General features: G+C 40.7%; 1 protein-coding gene across 1 annotated transcript in view; it reads left to right on the forward strand.

Annotated features, from left to right (window-relative positions):
- The window catches only part of adarb2 (adenosine deaminase RNA specific B2 (inactive)), a 270,798-nt gene extending 254,526 nt beyond the window's left edge, over positions 1-16,272 (forward strand). Inside the window, exons 9-10 of the mRNA XM_051940312.1 lie at positions 5,874-6,055; positions 11,458-16,272. Of these exons, the coding sequence (XP_051796272.1) occupies positions 5,874-6,055; positions 11,458-11,634 (359 nt within the window). The 3' untranslated portion in view covers positions 11,635-16,272. The remainder of the gene's footprint in view (positions 1-5,873; positions 6,056-11,457) is intronic.
- Positions 16,273-18,553: the final 2,281 nt, after the last annotated feature.

Genomic DNA, 18,553 nt, shown 5'->3' on the forward strand with positions numbered 1-18,553 from the left:
ATTACTATTTGACAAAAATACAATTAGTCACCATTAATTAATTAGATAAATTATTTTTTATCATATCCCACCACTACTTACTTTAACTTTCATTTCTGCACAGCTCCATTTAAAGTTATCCAAAGTGCTTCAGTAACAGGCAACAGGGCTTCTTTTTTTGATTCTTGAACACATCTCACCTCTCATCACGAGAAACTTCCTCAGTTCTACCTGACTAGTGAGAAGTCCCACATATTGTCAACTCACGTGTCTCATTGCACTTCAACAACCCAAGACTCACAGCTCGAGGTGTGATGGGTTCACAGACTTCCAGGTGAAGGATGATCAACTTGTTGATTGTGGTGAAACTTCCTCAAAACTGTATTATAAATACCTGATAAGTGGTGTCCCAGACCTCCTTTTGTGTTTAACACAGATTTCATCCTTCATTTCTCTCTCAAACCATCAGCCTTTTCTGTTCAGAATGGCAACGCTGCTGTCCTCAAAGAAGTTTCTATTATTCTTTAGATACAGGAGGTCTGCTACATCTTGTCCTGAGGATCTGACTCTCCTGTCTTATGTGGTTATTTAGTCTCTCCTATGTGTAGGTCTGTCTGTTAGACTGTATATTCCATGTTGCTCTATTAGCAGCTATCTTCTATATTTAGAGTCATTGTCCACTTAATTATGCCAAATGCAATCCAATGCGACATAAAAGTCCAGTTTTATGATGCTTATAATGCTCTGTTTTTGTTGACACTGTAAAAGAGGTTAACATTCAATTATATGTTCTAGCTTTGAGGTCATAGTTCGTGGTGGTCGCGGGCCGCATGATGTCAGGCGATTTTAAAGACATTTTATTGATCTTTTAAAGGAAATTATTTGTAGCAGCAGCATGTTAACATAGACAACGGAGAAGGAGAAGTGAGGTAAGGTGAGGTGGGACTGAGCTGATGGAGGTCACCAGAGCTCCATCAAGCCTGAGAGGATGAAGGGAGGAGTTTGGGTTGGAGAAGGAGAATGGGAGGAGATGGTGGACCTGGTCTCTTCTGTCTCAGCGTGTGCAGTAGGAGGAATGTAAAGTACAATGGCGACGATCACAGTGAACTCCCGTAGCAGATAGTATGATCTCAGACTGACTGATGACAGTTCAATGTTCTGCTACAGATCTGTTCTTTGATGGCAACGTGTGATGGGTTACACCATCCGTCATTCACAAGCAGAGCGAGTCCTCCATCTCTCCTCTTACCACACGCTGTGGCTTCCCGGTCTGCTCATATAGTTGTATAGGCGTTATTCTTGGTAATACAGTCTTTCAGCCATGTTTCTGTGTAGAACATGAGGCTGCTTTCCTGGTAGAGTCTTTGTCTTCTGACGAGTGTCTCAAACTCTTCCATCTTGTTTGTCATGGAGCAGATATTTCCCATAATTAACAGACAGAAGAACCGGTCTATAAGCCTCTCGCCAAACTCTCTCCCTCTTCCTCCTGTTCCTTGACACGTTTGTTTTTGTAGTACTCAGTTGGATAATTGTGCAACAGCACTTGGAAGTTGTATATTTTCTTTAAAAATTGCCAAAATCGTACGAAGTGTTTTGGTAATTTGAACCAGAAACCTTTCATTGATAATCCTGACCTGAGCTCAGGTACTGATGAAGTCTGTCTTTTATGTAACTGTTGCTTCTCCTCTGTGCTCCACCCTCTAGAGCAAGGATGTCAAACATACGGCCCGCGGCCCAAAACTGGGTCCAATCTGACCGACAGGATGACTTTGCAAAGCGTAAACATTACAAACGTGAAAATGAATCCTGACTGTAAAAATATTTGAAGTCATTGAACATTTGTGCAGTATAATGACAGACAGTCTGTTGTTTTGGTGGAATCTTATTGTTGATGCGTTAATATGGGTTCTGTAAAGCATCTTGAGACAATTTGACCTGTAATTGGTGCTACATAAATACAGTTGAATTGAATTGAACTGAATTGATGCACTGCCACAACTTTTAAGCATTTTTTATATTCATTTTTAAAATGCAGGAAGACAATTTAACCTTTTTCTTAATAGTTCCCTCTTTAGTTTGTGTGATGTGTCAGTTCAGGTGGCCAAGACTGCTACACAGATGTGGAAATGAATGTAAATTTGAATGATTTCTAGATCTTGACAAGTTGTAAAATATTGTATTGTTCAGTTCCAGATATCTGGAACTAAATATTTTCTGCCTTTGTAGAGACACAGTGATCTGTAAGTTATAATGTGTAAATGATAAACTGAGGCATAATATTGTTAATATTGCACTTATTTTTCTTTTTAAAAATTAAGGTTGTTCATAATGTTTTGTAAAAATGACAGTTCACGTTTTCAGAATGTACTTTTTTGCACTTAAACAAAGGGAAATATTTGGAATTGTAGTTATTTATAGGCTATTATGCTATGATTTAACTGGTCCGGCCCTCTTTAGATCAACTTGGGCTGAATGTGGCCCCTCAAGTAAAATGAGTTTGACACCCCTGCTCTGGAGGAACATATTAGAAAATCCTGCAGTACTAGAGTAATAATGCAGGATAGATGCAGTGTGTACACATAAACACAGCAGCCTCTGATATTAAGCCTTGGGTATGTGTACTGTACTGTTACGAATCTCATAACCAAAGGCTCTCATTCTGCCTCTTTCATGTCTGCCACTTCCCACAAGAGAAATTGATCAAGTCTTCAATGAAGGAAAAATCAAATTGGCTATTAGAGAAACAGAGGAGCCAAGACCATTGAAGGGATGAAATGAGGCATGAATGGAGTGAGAGGAGAGGGGAAAAAAGGCAGGATGGATAGGAGGGTCTTTTGTTCAAAGAGGTGTGCGTGCACAAGAGAGAAGAGATGGGTAATAAGAGACTTGGAGGATTGTTACTGTGGCAGGCAATTCATTCCAGTTCCAAGGAGCAACAGAAAAGAAGAGGTGAGATCGGTGAATGGAAGAGTGAAGACGGGAAAATGAGTGTGGAAGGGGGGAGATGATCTGCAGGCATGTATTGTGGTATTGTAGATCAGGTATTGGATTATAACAAGCTGTCTGTCAGACGAGGAGATCAGAGGCAACTGTTGTTCGGCTGTCACAGAGACTCTGCCTGCTGATTTTCTCTTTAGGTACCTTCACATAACAAATAGCTGGGCTGGAAGTCAAGCTGGAATCTAAGACCGCAGTTCCTCTCTGAAGACGGTTTGACAGATTTACAGTGAATATAACGTTGAAGCAGCGCATGTGGTTTCGTCAAGTACATACTGAGACAACATAAAAGTTGAAGCGTTGTACTCGTTGACGCTACATTGACTGTTGCCACTCATTGCAGTGATGTGTTTGCATAGCCGCCATATTGGTAGCGTTTTCTAGCCTAGCCATGCTACACCCATGTTTCTGACGGCACAAGGGTCTAGGAAAGCTCGACAGGGAGGGAGGCGGGCTAAAAGGTTGTCTATCAAATCCCTCTGCAGCAATTGGGTAGGTATACAACCAATCAGCGCAACGAATAGGCTGACGTAGTTCCGAGAGCACCGGCGGATTGTGGCTAAGTCCCATTAGCTTCCCAACCAGCGGAGCCGTGGAGCCAACTGGTATATTAAGGATTTGTCATATCCCGTCGGCATAAGTCCAAATACGTCTTTCTTCTCAATGAAACACTTAAGTGCCGTCCTTTGTTTATCTTTCAATTTGAATTTTAGCTTCAAATCTTTAAGGGCTGTGGCCAAAGCCGAGTCGAAAGATAACTGTTTATTGTGCGCCGGTTGTTTCTGTCAGAATCGTCACACCTCTGTCGTCACTTCGTTACGCCCGCCTTCTGACTCTACACTTCATGGTGATTGGTCCGGCCAGTTTTAGGAGAATCCAGCCTCGAGCCTTATGGAGGGTAACTCGACCCACCCTGGCAGAGAATTAAATTCGTTGCCGTGGGTTGTCTCGCGCGGCTAGGCTAAGAGTTTTCCACAGTTTGTAACAAATGCCTTGTACACTCCAGTCAAAAGTTTGGACACGACTTCTCATTCAGTGTTTTTTATTTAATTGTTTTATACATCGTAGATTAATACTGAAGACATCAAAACTGTAAAATAACATCAACAGAATTACGTTGTAAACAAATAGTGTTAATCTTCAGTATTAATCTACAATGTAGAAAATAACACAAACAAATAAGAAGCAAGGTGTCCAAACTTTTGACTGGTAGTGAATATTTCTGTTTTGTTTTTTTTACTGCTGACTATGTTATTAAAATATGAAAAATAGTAGAGAAGACATAGCTTTGCGCTTTTGGAAAACTGTTTGATGATGTTTATTCCAGTGTATCATGCGATTCACTGTTTTCTTCTTCTCCTACCAACTAAAAAGTTTATGCTAAAATAATTATTATTTCAAATATTATGTTTATTAAAAAAAATGTTCTCACAATTACAAGAGACATCAGTTTTAAAAAAATATCAGAAAAGGAGATATAAATTTTATTTGAACTGTTTTATTTGAGATTCATTTCGGTCATCAGAGGGGTGAGACAAAAGAAAAATGGAATTTTCGGCAAAACTCTAGATTTATTTGGTCTTTTCAAAAAAAAATCCAAACATTCATTTCTCCTTTTTTTAAAAAAGATTTGGTCTCAGGACAAATCAATTTACACGTTATTTAGGATTATTGGAAATTTGATGGGTGGGACGTAAAATGTCCTCCAATTCTGGAATGAGCCTTTTGCAGTCTGTCAAGTGCAAAGATAAGATAAGATGTTCAGTGAACAGCTGGTAGTGTTTTCTTAAAGACTCTATAGATCAAACAGAGTTTTGGTAACTCGTTCCACCTCGTGAAATGAAAATGGAGGAATCGATGTATGGTTGATCACAGCAACCTTGTTTACATCTGGAACAACATTAATTAATGACTAACTCATGATCTCAGTGAGTATCTGTGTCTAAAATAATAAAATGTGCTAAAATAATATCCATACAGCTCTGTACCTTGACTGGAAACTTGGCAGGTCTGTGTCTTGTGTGATTCAAATGTCCTTCAGGCTGTACAATCAGGTGTGAATCAGAACTAGTGTGTTTCATGCACTGGGAGACTGTCTCCTATGAAACACCCACGCCTCCTCTAAAGGACATTTTTGCCCCTAGCCCTCATTTGTTTCTCACCCCGCTGTCAGCTCCATTTCCGCCACAGGCCCAGCACCTCTGCCAGCACCTGTGCTCTCAATGCAGACAGCTAATTCTCTTCATGAAACCCAATGTGACCGCCACTCACCTCCACTTTCCTTCTACAGCCGCCTCTCTTTCTCTTTCCTCTGCTGATCGCTTTGTGCGCTTTGCTGGCGAGGCTAATTATTTCAGAGAGAAAGGTAGAGAGGGCAGAACAGAGAGACTGTCCAGCGTGGGCAGCGATTGATCTTTGTGGCTGGAGATAATATTTACAGCCTGTATAGCTGGCTACACTCAAACATGGTCAACCGCAGGGACACGGAGCAGACAAGCACTCATACAGGCGGGAACGCATTGCTCACGTGTTTGATAGCCCTCCCTCTCTGGCCCGCTTTGTCTCAGAGGGTGTATCAAAGCTTCACATAAACAGCCGTGCAGTTTCAGGCCCGGGTTGACTTGGCTTTTTGCAGCGCTGCAAAACTTTATGTCTGCCACCAGCCTCAGGGAGAGAGCGAGGCAAGGGTGAAGGAAGGTTAAACGAAACAACAAAGTGGTGGCTTGAAAGGAAAAAAACACAGGGTTGTAAATTTTCACACACAGGTGCATTATGCTTTGAAACGCTTTTAGGAAATGTGTTGTTTTTGTTCATTTGGATCACCTGTTGGGCAGCACCTTGAATGTTGTGGAGGTTAAAGTCACCTGAAGTCCAACCTGGTGTCGTCTCCTCTGCAGGGCTGAGCTGTGCCGAGTACCAGCAGCCGGGGAAGGCCTCGTGTGTGAGCGTCAACTGGACGATGGGCGACACACAGCTGGAGGTGGTAAACACAGCGACGGGACGGAGACGGGACTCAGGGACAGCCTCACGTCTCTGCAAACACGCCCTGTTCACCCGCTGGAACAGACTGTACCGCAAGGTGAGGGTCACAAAACGTTTCACTAAAAAGCACCCAATCATTAGCATAAACCCGAAAATCCATTAAAAAATGTAATTGAGTTCAGAGTGTGGGGGAATTTTGTGTTTTGTTCCCAGCTGCTACAACAAAACTTTGACCAGAGGCTGGCATCTCTAAGTTAATGGCATGATTGTAGTCGTTTAGAGCCTTCCATTTGTGACACAGAGTGACAGCATTAGTACAAAACACAAGATTTAGAGTTGTTTTTCAGTAAACCCAAAGCTGCAGAAGCTCCAGAAGCAGCATTCAGGAAGCTGAAACTGATGTCCACTGAACTGATGACGATAAAGCAAGGTTAGATCATTAACCCTTAGATGCATAGGTGAGTCAAACCTGATCTGGTGAGGTCGTTTTCTTGCAATATATTTGTAATGAAAAGTTTTTCTCATTTCATATTACAGCTATTCCTCAAAAAACATGTTTTGGATATCTTTCCACTTAAGTTTTTAAGTTACCTTCTAAACTTTTAAAGAAACTGTAATATTTGTATCACTACCCCAAGCTCTTTATCACTGATTATATCATACAAGAAATGAAGTGCACAAACTTGGAGGGACGGAGAGCAGCAACAGTTAGAGGAAAAGAGTCTTAAATGTCTACGAAATGGATGCTGACATTCTTCTATCGCTGTTCTGTGTGATATTCTTCTTCTTCAATCATCAAAATGTTCAAAATCTGTTAGAAAGTGAAAAATAAACATATTCCATACATAAATTCATTCTGCTGTTGACAAAAAATATAATAAAAACAATATTAAAGGAACCAAAATGACAAATCAAATGGCAAAAACACCACATTGATTCTCGGATCATTTTTGACCCACTTATGAAAAGTATAGGGTCCAATCACTGGTACATTTAGGTGTTAAGAGGAGGGTACTATGAAGCAAGTCTTCTTTGCATTAACTGGCTCGACTAAACCGAATACCTCAGTCAGAGATGATTGTATCATTAAAGTTGTTATCAACTGTCCTTGTGAGCCAGACCAGTTTCATCAGACAGTTTTATCTCATGCAGATTTCTAGGTTGTGTGCCATCTATTCAAACAGAATCCATCCATTCTCTATATACCACTTAATCCTCATTAGGGTCACATTGAGACTGGAGCCTATTCCAGCTGACTTAGGGTGAAGGCAGGAGACACCTGGACAGGTAACAGTCTATCACAGGACTACATAGAGACAAACATTCACATTCACACCTACGGAGAACTTAGAATCATCATGAACCTCAGCATGTTTTTGGACTGTGGGAGGAAGCCAGAGAACCCAGAGAAAACCCACACATGTACAGGGAGAACATGCAAACTCATTCAGAAAGATCTGGGAAGGCCAGGATGTGAACCAGGGATCTTCTTGCTGCAAGGCCAAAGTGCTAACCACCAAACCTAGCCACTATTCAAACAGAGTGAGTTGGTAAAATTAGTAAAACAGCAAAGAGCACAAGAAAGACAATAGAGGAATGTTGGTAGAAAATGGTTAATCCTGGAAGTGCTTGTCCAAAACACCCCAGAGAACAGTTTGGGAAAAATCACCAAACACCTTTCTCATTCATTTTGATCTACAATTTCTATTAGGCTACAAAATGAAATGTCCAAAGTAGAAAGATTTTCACTAACATCTTAGATTGATAATCCGCACCAACAATGATTGTCATTTGGGTTTTTTCCCCAACACAGTATGAACTAAAGTTGTTTTTGCACACATTTGCACGTGTGGAAAAACAGTGCAGGTTATCATTAGTCATTAATTCTTAGAATTATAAATTGTCCCTGACAGTAAGACAGGATCAGTCAGGATTAGTTTTCAGTTCAGGTGAGCTGAATCACACACAGGATCCCAGTTTAGTCAAGTCTTTCCTCTGAGTTTACTAAATATGTGCAGCTTCAGAAAGCAGCAGGATCCATGTGAGCATCTCCAAAGAGAGAGGGGTAACTTTATCAGTTAGTTTGAATGATAGATTGTCCCTGACAGGATCAGTCAGGATCTAACAGCAGGTCATAGTGTGATCTTTTCTATACTTCAGACAGGTAAACGGTCACAGTCAGTTTATCAGCTGCAGCTTCATCACTTCAGGTTGAATTCTGAGCTTCCCTGTTTTATCATAAATGAACTCAGCTGTTAGTTATTTGGACAGTTTGATCTGCTGATATTTGTGTACATTTAATCTATTATTCCATTATTATGCATCACTTGGTGTATTTTCTAATCCTACATGTATGACAAATATCAAGGAGCAGTCTCTGTCCCACCACAGTGTAGGTCTGAATAAAACCTTGAGGAACATTAACATAAAGAATGATCCATGTCTTAATGACAGAATGCCGACACTTTAATGGATTATTAAAGTAGCATGAGAGCTCAACAACAACATCAAAGTTCTTTCATTTTAATTTTAAAACTCAAACGTGAAACTCAAAAACTGCGTTTAGGTCTAATTCTGCTCTAGAACGAAGATACATTGAATCACATTAGCTTTAGTCCAATGTGAAATTAATGTTATTGATTTAATATTCTCTGGAAAAATAGCAGCAGACTAATCAGTTTTCTAATCAGAGTTTTATCAGCTGCAGCAGTGTAAAATCAGGACCAAGCATAAAAACACACAGTTTCTATATTTTCTCCATCATCAGCTGAAAGCATGTAGGTTACCAAGGCAACGCAATGATTACAGTTTGTGTCACTGTGACTGCACGGCTTCGTTCAGTCTTATTACTAATATACAGCTCAGCAGGTTTGCAGATTTTAAGTGTTCCGTCTAAATCACTCAGAAAGTAACGGTCAAGTAAAGAATTAGAGAAAGAGTGACACTTCCTACAGCTGATTTACATCCCAAACTCTCGTCCAGTCGTTAAAGCAGAGCCTCCTTCATGACACTGAAAGCTCTGACTATATGCTCAATGTACACTACCGCTCAAAAGTTTGGGGTCACTCAGGCAATTTCATGTTTTCCATGAAAATTCACACTTTATTCATGTGCTAGCATAACTGCACAAGGATTTTCTAATCATCAATGAGCCTTTCAACAGCATTAGCTAACACAATTTAGCATTAGAACACAGGAGTGATGGTTGCTGGAAATGTTCCTCTGTACCCCTATGGAGATATTCAAATAGTCGTTTACCACATTATCACTGTCTAGACTGTATCTCTGATTCATTTAATGTTATCTTCATTGAAAAAATACTTTTCTTTCAATAATAAAGACATTTCTAAGTGACCCCAAATTCTGAACGCTAGTGTACGTCGTTAACCATTAATCTGTGTTCATAGTGCAGCTCTCAGGTGATCCACATTTTCTATGTTAAAGATATCATTTGAAGAAAAGGGAATTTACAGCAGTAAAACTACTGACAGATCCAGTCACTAATCTCACTCTGCAGATTCTCCTCAAAGCTGACATTTTGACTTCCTCAGCGTGTTAGAAAACGGTCTACCAGATGCTGTCACGGCTCTGTTCTGTTTAAGAATAACAACATTCACAGAACCAGCACTGGAAAACAGCCTTTGTCAATATTATTAATTACGCTGTTCTGTTGCTAGTTATGACATTTAGAAATATCTGCTGTGGCTCAAGTCCTGCTAATTTAAAAGTTAATTTAAAAAACACCTTCCACTCTGTGTCTTTTACGTGCTACAAAAATACTATGAAGTCCTGTTTAATGAATATGAGCCTGAACAATAATCACTTTGTTTCCTGTGAGGCGTCACTCAGCTGATGTGAGAAACAAAATGAATCCACTGTCATCAGGAATCACACAGCCAGTAATATGGCGACATTAGCAGCAGAGATGCAGCCAGCAGTCAAAAAGACACAAACAGGAGTGTTAGAATCCGAGTCACAGAGCGCCATGTAACAGAGGAAACGTGGAATTTCCTCTCAGCCGTCGATAAATGTGTCGGCCTGGAAACATCTGCTGTCTATGCGGCTTATCAAAAACTGGCAGCTCGGATCTTTACCCGCCGCACTTTCATTTCCATTCTGAAACTTTATGTAACAGACAGTGCCTGCATCGCCAAATGGTGGCCGTTAAAGCATAATGACTATGAAACCATAATTATTTGGAGAAGTACTCGAGGAGGCCCCCACCCTAAGTGCTCCCTGCGCGCCGTATATAAGGGCCACGCAAGAGCAGTCGCACTAATCTCCAAAAGAAACTTTTGCTCTCTCCCTCTCTCTCTCCCTACTTGTCTCTCCGCCGATCTTCATTGTTTCCCCTCGCGACAATAGGAATGCACAAAAAGCACAGAGAATGTTCAATTGCTTGTGAAATTTAAATGGGGAGATTACACAGCTGTTGAAGCCCCCCCACCCCTCCCCGGCCCCACCCAAATGCATTTGTGCCGGCTCATTCGTTTTGTTTTGCTCGCTCTTCTTCCCCTCCTCCTCCTCGTCCTCCTCCTCACCCCCCCCCCCACCCCCCCCACCCCCCCTCTAAACCTTTAGCCCAGGGGTGTCAAACATGCGGCCCGCGGGCCAAAAGCGGCCCTCCAGAGGGTCCGATCCGGCCCTCAAAGTGTAAAAATTACAGAGAAAACATTAACTGCAGATTTTAATTTTTGTAAAACTAAAAAAAAATTAGAATAATTTCTGGACAAGTTGTTTTGATCATGAAGTAAAATATTACATTGCTCATTGTCCTTCTGTCATTTTGTGTCATTTTGTTTTTGTCTCACTTTTGTCTCTTTATTGTCATTTTGTGCTTCCTTTCCGTCTCGTTTGTGTTTTTTGTCTTGTTTTTGTCATTTTGCGTTTTGCTTTAGTCATTGTTTTGTCTGCTGTTTTTGTCGTTTTGTGTTTTTATTGTCTAGTTTTTGTCGTTAGTCAATTTTTTTGTCGCTTTGAAGCTTTTTTGTCGAATTTTTTGTCTCTTTTTTTGTTTCGTGCCGTTTGTCAAATTTGTTGTTGTTTTGTGTCTTGTTTTATCGTTTTGTTTCTCATTTTTGTCACTTTGTTTCTTGTTTTTGTCATTTTGTGTTCCCTGTTTGTCTCGCTTGTGTTGTTTGTCTTACTTTTGTCATTTTGTGTTTTGCTTTATTCGTTGTTTTGCCTGCCGTTTTGTGTCATTTTTGTTGTTTTTCCATTTTTTGTTGCTTTCTAACTTGTCTAATTTTTGTCTCTTTTCTGTTTTGTTTCGTGACATTTGTCTTGTTTTCTTGACGTTTTGTGTCTCATTCTTTAAATATTTTGTTTTATTTTGTTGTTGTTTTGTCTTTTTTTATCTGACTTTTGTAGTTTTGATCCTATAGTTAAACTGAATTAAACCTGCTTTAGCCCCTCCCTCTCTTCGTGTCGCTTTAATCGAACATCCGGTTGCTCTCTCTTGTTTCTGTTTCCCCACCTTTCTCTCTCCGTCCTGTCCAGTTGGGGATCCACGTGTCCGGCTCAGCGGACCGCCAGCTCATGTACTGCGAGGCCAAGATGGCGGCGCGTCCGTACCAGACAGCCAAGCAGCAGTGGTTCAGATCGCTGCAGGAAACGGGCCTCGGGACCTGGGTGAAAAAGCCGCCCGAGCAGGACCAGTTCCTGCTGTCGGTCTGAGCAGAGGACTGTGTGTTTGTTTTGGACATTTATTTTTTTAGAGTAAGATGATCCACGTCTCACACCTTCGTACCTGGACGTTCCCCAGTGTGACCTCAAGGCCGTCACCCCCATGTGTGTGTCGTCTCACTCCGGATGTGCCGCGTCATCCACTCACCACAAGGTCAAGCGGAATGAAAAAGGACGTAAAAAGACTTTTTCTCAACACACAGGTTTAAGCAAACAGCCACCTAAATACCCCCTCCTCCTCCTCCTCCTCTTCCTCCTCTTCCTCCGCCTGTCATGGAAGGGTGGGGTAACCTTGAGCAGAATGAAAGGCAGCCGCTATCTTGTCATCAGCTATTTCCGGGCCCCAAGGCTCCCGCTGAGGAGCAGAGCCACGGGGGAGAGAGGGAGACAGACAGAGACACAGAAAGAGAAAAAGAAGAGAGAGAGAGAGAGAGAGAGAGAGGTCCACGTCCAATTACCGGCCCTGTCAGGGTGACGGCTGATAGAGAAAGAGGAAAGCAAGAGAGAGTGAGAACAGAGAGGGACACGCCGCCTCACCTTCCCCTCTCTCATTTCTATCTTTGTCCTCCTTCTCCTAACTCACCCTTTGACTCTCCATCTCTACCTCCTTTGCGCTCCTTTCTGTCTCCCTCCCTTCCTCCCCTCCCTGTGGCGCCTTTCAAGCGTGGTGGAGTTTAACACGACACAACGACAGGTTAATGCGCCCTTCCTTTTCTTTTTCCTCTCATCCTCGCCCCACTGGGTGGAGGGACGTGAACGCAGCCGTTACAGTTCAGCTAAGCAGAGGTGATGACGGAGGAGGAAGAGGAGAGGTCTCGTTTCCTCCCTCCTTCCATCTTTTGACCTGGATGACCTCAGTTTTTCTTCTCGTAGCTGTTTTTCATGCGCCTGAATCTTCGTCGTCACCCATGAGAGCACGTTTCCGTCGTGACTCAGTAGCGAGGCCTTGTTGACCCGATCCTTCTGTGTCGTGACCCCAGCTGTAGTCCTCCAGGAAAGTTTTCCAAGCCTCCACACTGTCAGTGAGTTTATTTTTGAATGCCAGTTTCAGCACAGTTAACGACCACTGAGGTGAACACCCCTGATCATCGTCATGTAAATTTGTACCTCAGACTGTTCTGTGTCTTTGCATATTTCATCAACACTGTGTGTGTGTTTTTATGCAGCAACGTGTTTTTATCTGTTATGATCATGACTGTGTTGTTTTATCATCGTATTCCCCTTAAGGAGTTTAGTCGAGGCTCCCAAACCGCCAGCAGCAGCAGCAGCTCAGTCAGCAGCAAAATCTAAGCAGTGAGAGTGACATCTAGTGGTTTCTGTCGTGGTTTTTTTATTATTTTATTTTATTTTCCTGTCCTGGCAGCATCATGTGCTCCGGTGAGGGTTCAAATTGTCCATCAGACTGAAGAATTACCCCTTTAGTGGACTTCAGAGAGTAAAAATGATTCAAAACACATAATTATTGAGCAGCATCTGGGCTCCTCTTCACCAGATCAGCTTCTGACTGATTAATAGGGCTTTAGGTCAATAAATAAAGTTGCAAATGTGATGTAGTGTTTTTTTTTATAAAATTAATTCAGCACATGTAGAGATTGCCATTCATAACCTAGTCGGACTCATCTGTGGGTAAAAACCTGACATTCCTGCTTCGTATTTCACCTATACTAGCTTTTGAGCTGTTTTTAAAATTCAACCAAACAACGACCTCAGAGGAACAACCTGCACACTGTAAATGGAGAGTTTTGTCAAAGATTTAGATCATGTATTTAGACAGGGCTGATTTTCTTTTGGTGAATTAGCCATTTTGAGGACAGTTTTCACCTCCTCACATTCAAATATTCCACCACTACCCTCATTGGGAGGTTTTTCCACAGAATCCTACTGAGGTGCAGTCACACCATTCTCCACAGCTTTGTCAGCTGGTCTGATTGTGAGACTCAAAAACTCATCTGATCTAAAGCAGGATGATATTAGTAGGATGTATTATTTGCTTGTGGCATAGATGGATCACTAACTTTAGATGGAACAATGATCCCCTTTTGATCCCACATCAGCACCAGAAGGTCAGCAACTTTATTCTGCAGCCATAATAGAGCGACTCCAATCCGGGTAAAGTATCTGATCCTGGTTTTCTTTTGGCCAATAAAGCTGGATTTATAGTGGAGTCCTTTACATGTCGCATAAGCTTGATTCATAGTTGAACAACCTGTTAATTTAACCTCCACAACACTACATGTGTTGTTGTGATCCGACCGTCTTGTGCTTCATGTCTGCCGCTGGTTCTGTGTTTACTTCCTGTCGTGTACGTAGTGATGAAGGTTAACAACACTGGAGCTGCATCGAGGTAACTCCTCATGTTACGTTGCAGTGTCCCCTTACTGAACAGGAGAGTATCTGAACGGACAGCAGGATCACGGTCGTTCATTCACACCAAGATGATCTCTGTGAACAGGAAGTTTACAGTGTGATCGCTCTGTTGGATGTTTCAAAAAGAGACCGCTGTGGAGAGTCTTATCCTTATTCCTTTCTGTGCGTGCTGCTGCAGCCTTTACATACTACCAACTGTTGCATGTAGTCTGTATACATTTGCGTACTACTTCCTCATGGCAACGTGCTCAGTATTTTTCTGGTGTACTATGTAGTACATACACTTCCTGTCCAAAAAAAAAGTCGCCACCCTGATTTAACTAAACAAACAGGTAAGATCCTTCCATTGGATGATGAATGTGTTTCAGCTGCAGTAACTTATTTAACCCTAGCTGATGCAGTAAGGAGCTTCTCATTTCTTTCCTGTGGTCATGGAAAGAATGTTAATCTGTTTCAGAAGGGTCAAATTATTGGCCTGCATCAAGCAAAGAAAACAACCCAGGAGATTTCTGAAACTACTAAAATCAGGTTAAGAACTGTCCAACACAATAATAAAACCTGAAGGATAGCGGAGAACCATCATCTTTGAGGAACAACTGTGTTTCCTACAGTGAACCAGCATATGTAACCGCTGTAGCTACAGTGCAGCATTTCAACTATAAATCCAGCTTTAGTTTGTGGTAATTTTAATAAATTCAACGACACTACCGTTCAAAAGTTTGGGATCACTGAGAAACATCCTTATTTTTGAAATAAAGTCATTCTTTTCAATGAAGATGACATTAAATGAATCAGAAATACAGTCTAGACATTGTTAACCCTTTAAAGGGCACTCACTGAAATACTTAAACTAATTAAAAATTTCAACACCAGAGTGTTATTGGAGGTCATAAGACTTTTTTACTTTAATGACATTTTTCAAAATTTTTATTTTCATGTTGAATTCAACATCAGTGAAGTTACCATAAATGGCTCCATGCCCGTTAGTGGTAAAAAAAAAAAAAAAAAAAAAAAAAATACACATTTCAAGAAATGTGTATATCATCATTTAGCACAAAGACTCAACCGTAGAACGTGGGAGTTTCATCATCTAACCATGGTTAGTTTTGACATTTTGACCGCAAATATGGAAGAGGACTGAGCCCCAAATTTGTCTTTGTCCGACTTCGGAGAAAAGACAAAGTTTCATTCGTTCCAGGCCTCTGCTGATTGGTCAAATGCCACGATGTAGTGTGATGTAACATAGAGTTATCTTCGCTGATTGGCTGGATGAAAACCACATACTCCTCGACCTCACTGAGAGGCGGAAACAACCTCACATTTAATGTGTGCAGAATATGATCTCTTGCCTGATGAAGGCTTGTAAATGACTATTCTAGGTGAAAATAGCTGATTTTTAATGGAATATCTCCATAGGGGTACAGAGGAACACTTCCAGCAACCATCACTCCTGTGTTCTAATGCTACATTGTGTTAGCTAATGCTGTTGAAAGGCTCATTGATGCTTAGAAAACCCTTGTGCAGTTATGTTAGTACATGAATAAAAGTAGGTTTTCATGGAAAACATGAAATTGTCTGGGTGACCCCAAACTTTTAACCCAGTAAGGATTAAAATAAAAAAGGATTTCGACACAAGGCCAAATTCAAACTTTAACTGAGTGCAACTGATGCAAATCACATCCACATTTTATTACCAAAACCAACTGGCTTCCATCAGTTTGGGATTTTGGTGCCTCTGAAGGTTTGTGGTCTGGTTGGAGGACAAGTGGCAGCTTCAATAAAAAACACTGGAGGTATAAAAAACACTGGAGGTTAGTTTTCAGGAAATGCATTTGTTAAACTTCACATTAACCCACTTTCGGTGTAAACGTCTTTATCAGCAGAGTCGGTGTTTTTCCTTCATCATCATTTCAGCAGGTTTTTCTTGTTTTAGCCTCCATTTGTTCAGACTTGACAGTTTGTCCACACAGTTGACAGCATTCGTCTCACACCACGCAGAGATTCACCTTTATTTTGAGAGATAATAAATATAAGGCATGTCTGAATGGCAATATTGTATCAAAGAGTGTACATATGTAAAATAAAACCTGTATAAAAGATGTTGATGAAGATGTGACAGAAATCCTAAAATGTCTTATTATCATGTAAATTAAAGTATATGAAGACTTGCTGCTAAGGTCTGTAAATTGCACTTCAGTAATAAATAAAAAGTGAATGTTTGTACTGTATATGTGAATAAAACCACAAAATCTTGTAATTTTATTTTGCCTTATAGTTTTTTTGATTAATCACATTTGATGTAAAGTTGAATTTTAACATAAAGAGAACATTTGGTTCCATAAAACCATCTGAGGGTGTTTCCACTGTCATGATGACCCTCCTGTCTGGGCTCAAGAGCATCCAGACAATTTTTTAAAGAGGCCTCCTTCCTCCTGTGTGTCCCAGGGGAAATCCACGAGGAAATGATTGTGTTTTAGGCTCGGTGGCAGGTGTCATACAGACCAGCCACCAAATTAGCCTGGAGGAAGAATGAAGTGAGGAAGAGGAGGATGAGGGTTTGGAGGTTTGCATCCCCTCCTTCCCCCTCAGGCCGTGGAGTCGGCTGTGGGCTCCACAATAAGCAGCATAATTGACAATTTGCTGCAGCGGCTGGTCACGGCCAACCAGCTCTAATCTAATGGAGGAGGACACAGAGGTAAAACTCCACGGTGTGTTCTGTCTCCCTGCTTCATGCTGCTCCTCAGTGAAATCTGAAAGTATGATACTGCTTCAGCATATAGTTTGAAAAAACGGCATCATATACATTGTATATTGTACAAATAAGTCAAAGGAAAGAGCCATTAGAATTGCAGTAATTATGGGCTGACGGATTTACTGATTATCAGTATTTTAGTTTTTACTGATTTACGGTAATAAATACATTTAAAAATGGCGCTAGTTTGGCTCTGAACCTTCATCTAGCTGTGGTCACTCTGTCTTCTGGAGTGATTTGATTGGTTCTACGTCACGAATGAAACTCCTTTAGCTTAACATCTGTAAACAAAACAAAAACGTATCAACAAAGTTTTCTGTTAGAGTTTGTGTTCTTCTAAGTTTAACTCCAAGATTTTAGATTTACTGCAAATGAAAATCTACTCCAAATGTCTCACTAATAATCATTATCAGCCTTAAAAAACAACCAACACACCCCTCTATACCCGACCACACTTAGTACAGTCCGGTTCCCCCTTCTATAAATCTGCTTGGACTCTTCCACTTCGTGTTTGTCAAAGTGGCCTTTACTTGGACAGGTTTTGTTGGAGCTCATGCAACAAACATTTTAGGTAACTGCACTTTAATATGGATGGATGACACTGAGTCTGTTTTAATGACACTGAGTTCAGATGTGGAGCTCTGTCATTAAATAGGAAATTATTTCTCAGAATTCACAGAAAAAAGTCTGAAATGTTTGCTAGGTTAGCGTCCCACGTGTTCTTTGGATCAGCTACAAACATCTCAGACTTTCTGAGCTTCAGCACTTCGAGCAAGATATTTTTACAACAAGCAAGTCAAGAGATGCTTGTTCAAAATCAGCTCATTCTCAAGTCTTATCTGAACTGTCTTTTGTTTGAACTTTCCCTAAACTTAGGAGTTAATGACAGAGCAGCACATCCAGACTCAGTCTTATTTATGTGGAGATTAAACTTCAGAAAAGCAAAGTACACCTTTAAAGGAGTTAGTCTGATTTTTAGATATTATATTATAGATATTTTATTTAGATATGTAAATGTGTGCCGGTGTTCGGTTTAACTGTGTTTTTTGTTGTTTTTTTGCTTGTTTGAAGGCAGATGCAAGGTGGAGTTTTATCTATTAATAGATAATAATAATAATAATAATAATAGGTAATAGAATACTCTGATATTAAGCTCGACTGTAGACAGGTATTTTGCAAACACTGTAAACTTAATATCAGAATATTCTATTACCTATTATTATTATTATCTATTATTCCCGCTATGAATATTAAAATACGCTGAACCATTTGTCCTGTATCATAGCTACATGTATGACGTTTGCAGCAAAAAAATAAAAAACGCGGAAAAATCAGTTTAATATTCAGAGTTAAGATGGATTAAATGCGCTGTCAAACAGCGCTGAGTGGAGCGGGTGACCGGTCCAAGATGGCGGCCGTATTTCTCGCTGCGCAGCACCCTGAGCGGCGTCTACTCTTTATTATGTCTATGATAACACCAAGCAGCCACCTGGACAGCCAATAGGAACACAGCTTACTGGAAGTCCAGAGGGCTGGCTTAGTGAAGTAAATTTAGTTTAAGGTTGAAGCAGAAAGTTCTCAAAGAAAGTTGAAAATCACCTTCTGATACCTGAAATCTCTGAGTTTTCACACAAAGAACGCCTGAACATGTCAAACTGGTTTCATAGTAGAACCTTCACTGTAAAAACATCATAGTATGGTGTGTGGCTCAAAAAACATTACAACGGCTGTGCAGGGTTGCAGAGGAGCAACACAAAAACAGGACAAACGCTGGTTTCCAGGGAGTTTGGC

This window comes from Acanthochromis polyacanthus, chromosome 20, assembly GCF_021347895.1.
Source record: "Acanthochromis polyacanthus isolate Apoly-LR-REF ecotype Palm Island chromosome 20, KAUST_Apoly_ChrSc, whole genome shotgun sequence".
In the NCBI taxonomy this organism is placed as follows: domain Eukaryota; kingdom Metazoa; phylum Chordata; class Actinopteri; family Pomacentridae; genus Acanthochromis; species Acanthochromis polyacanthus.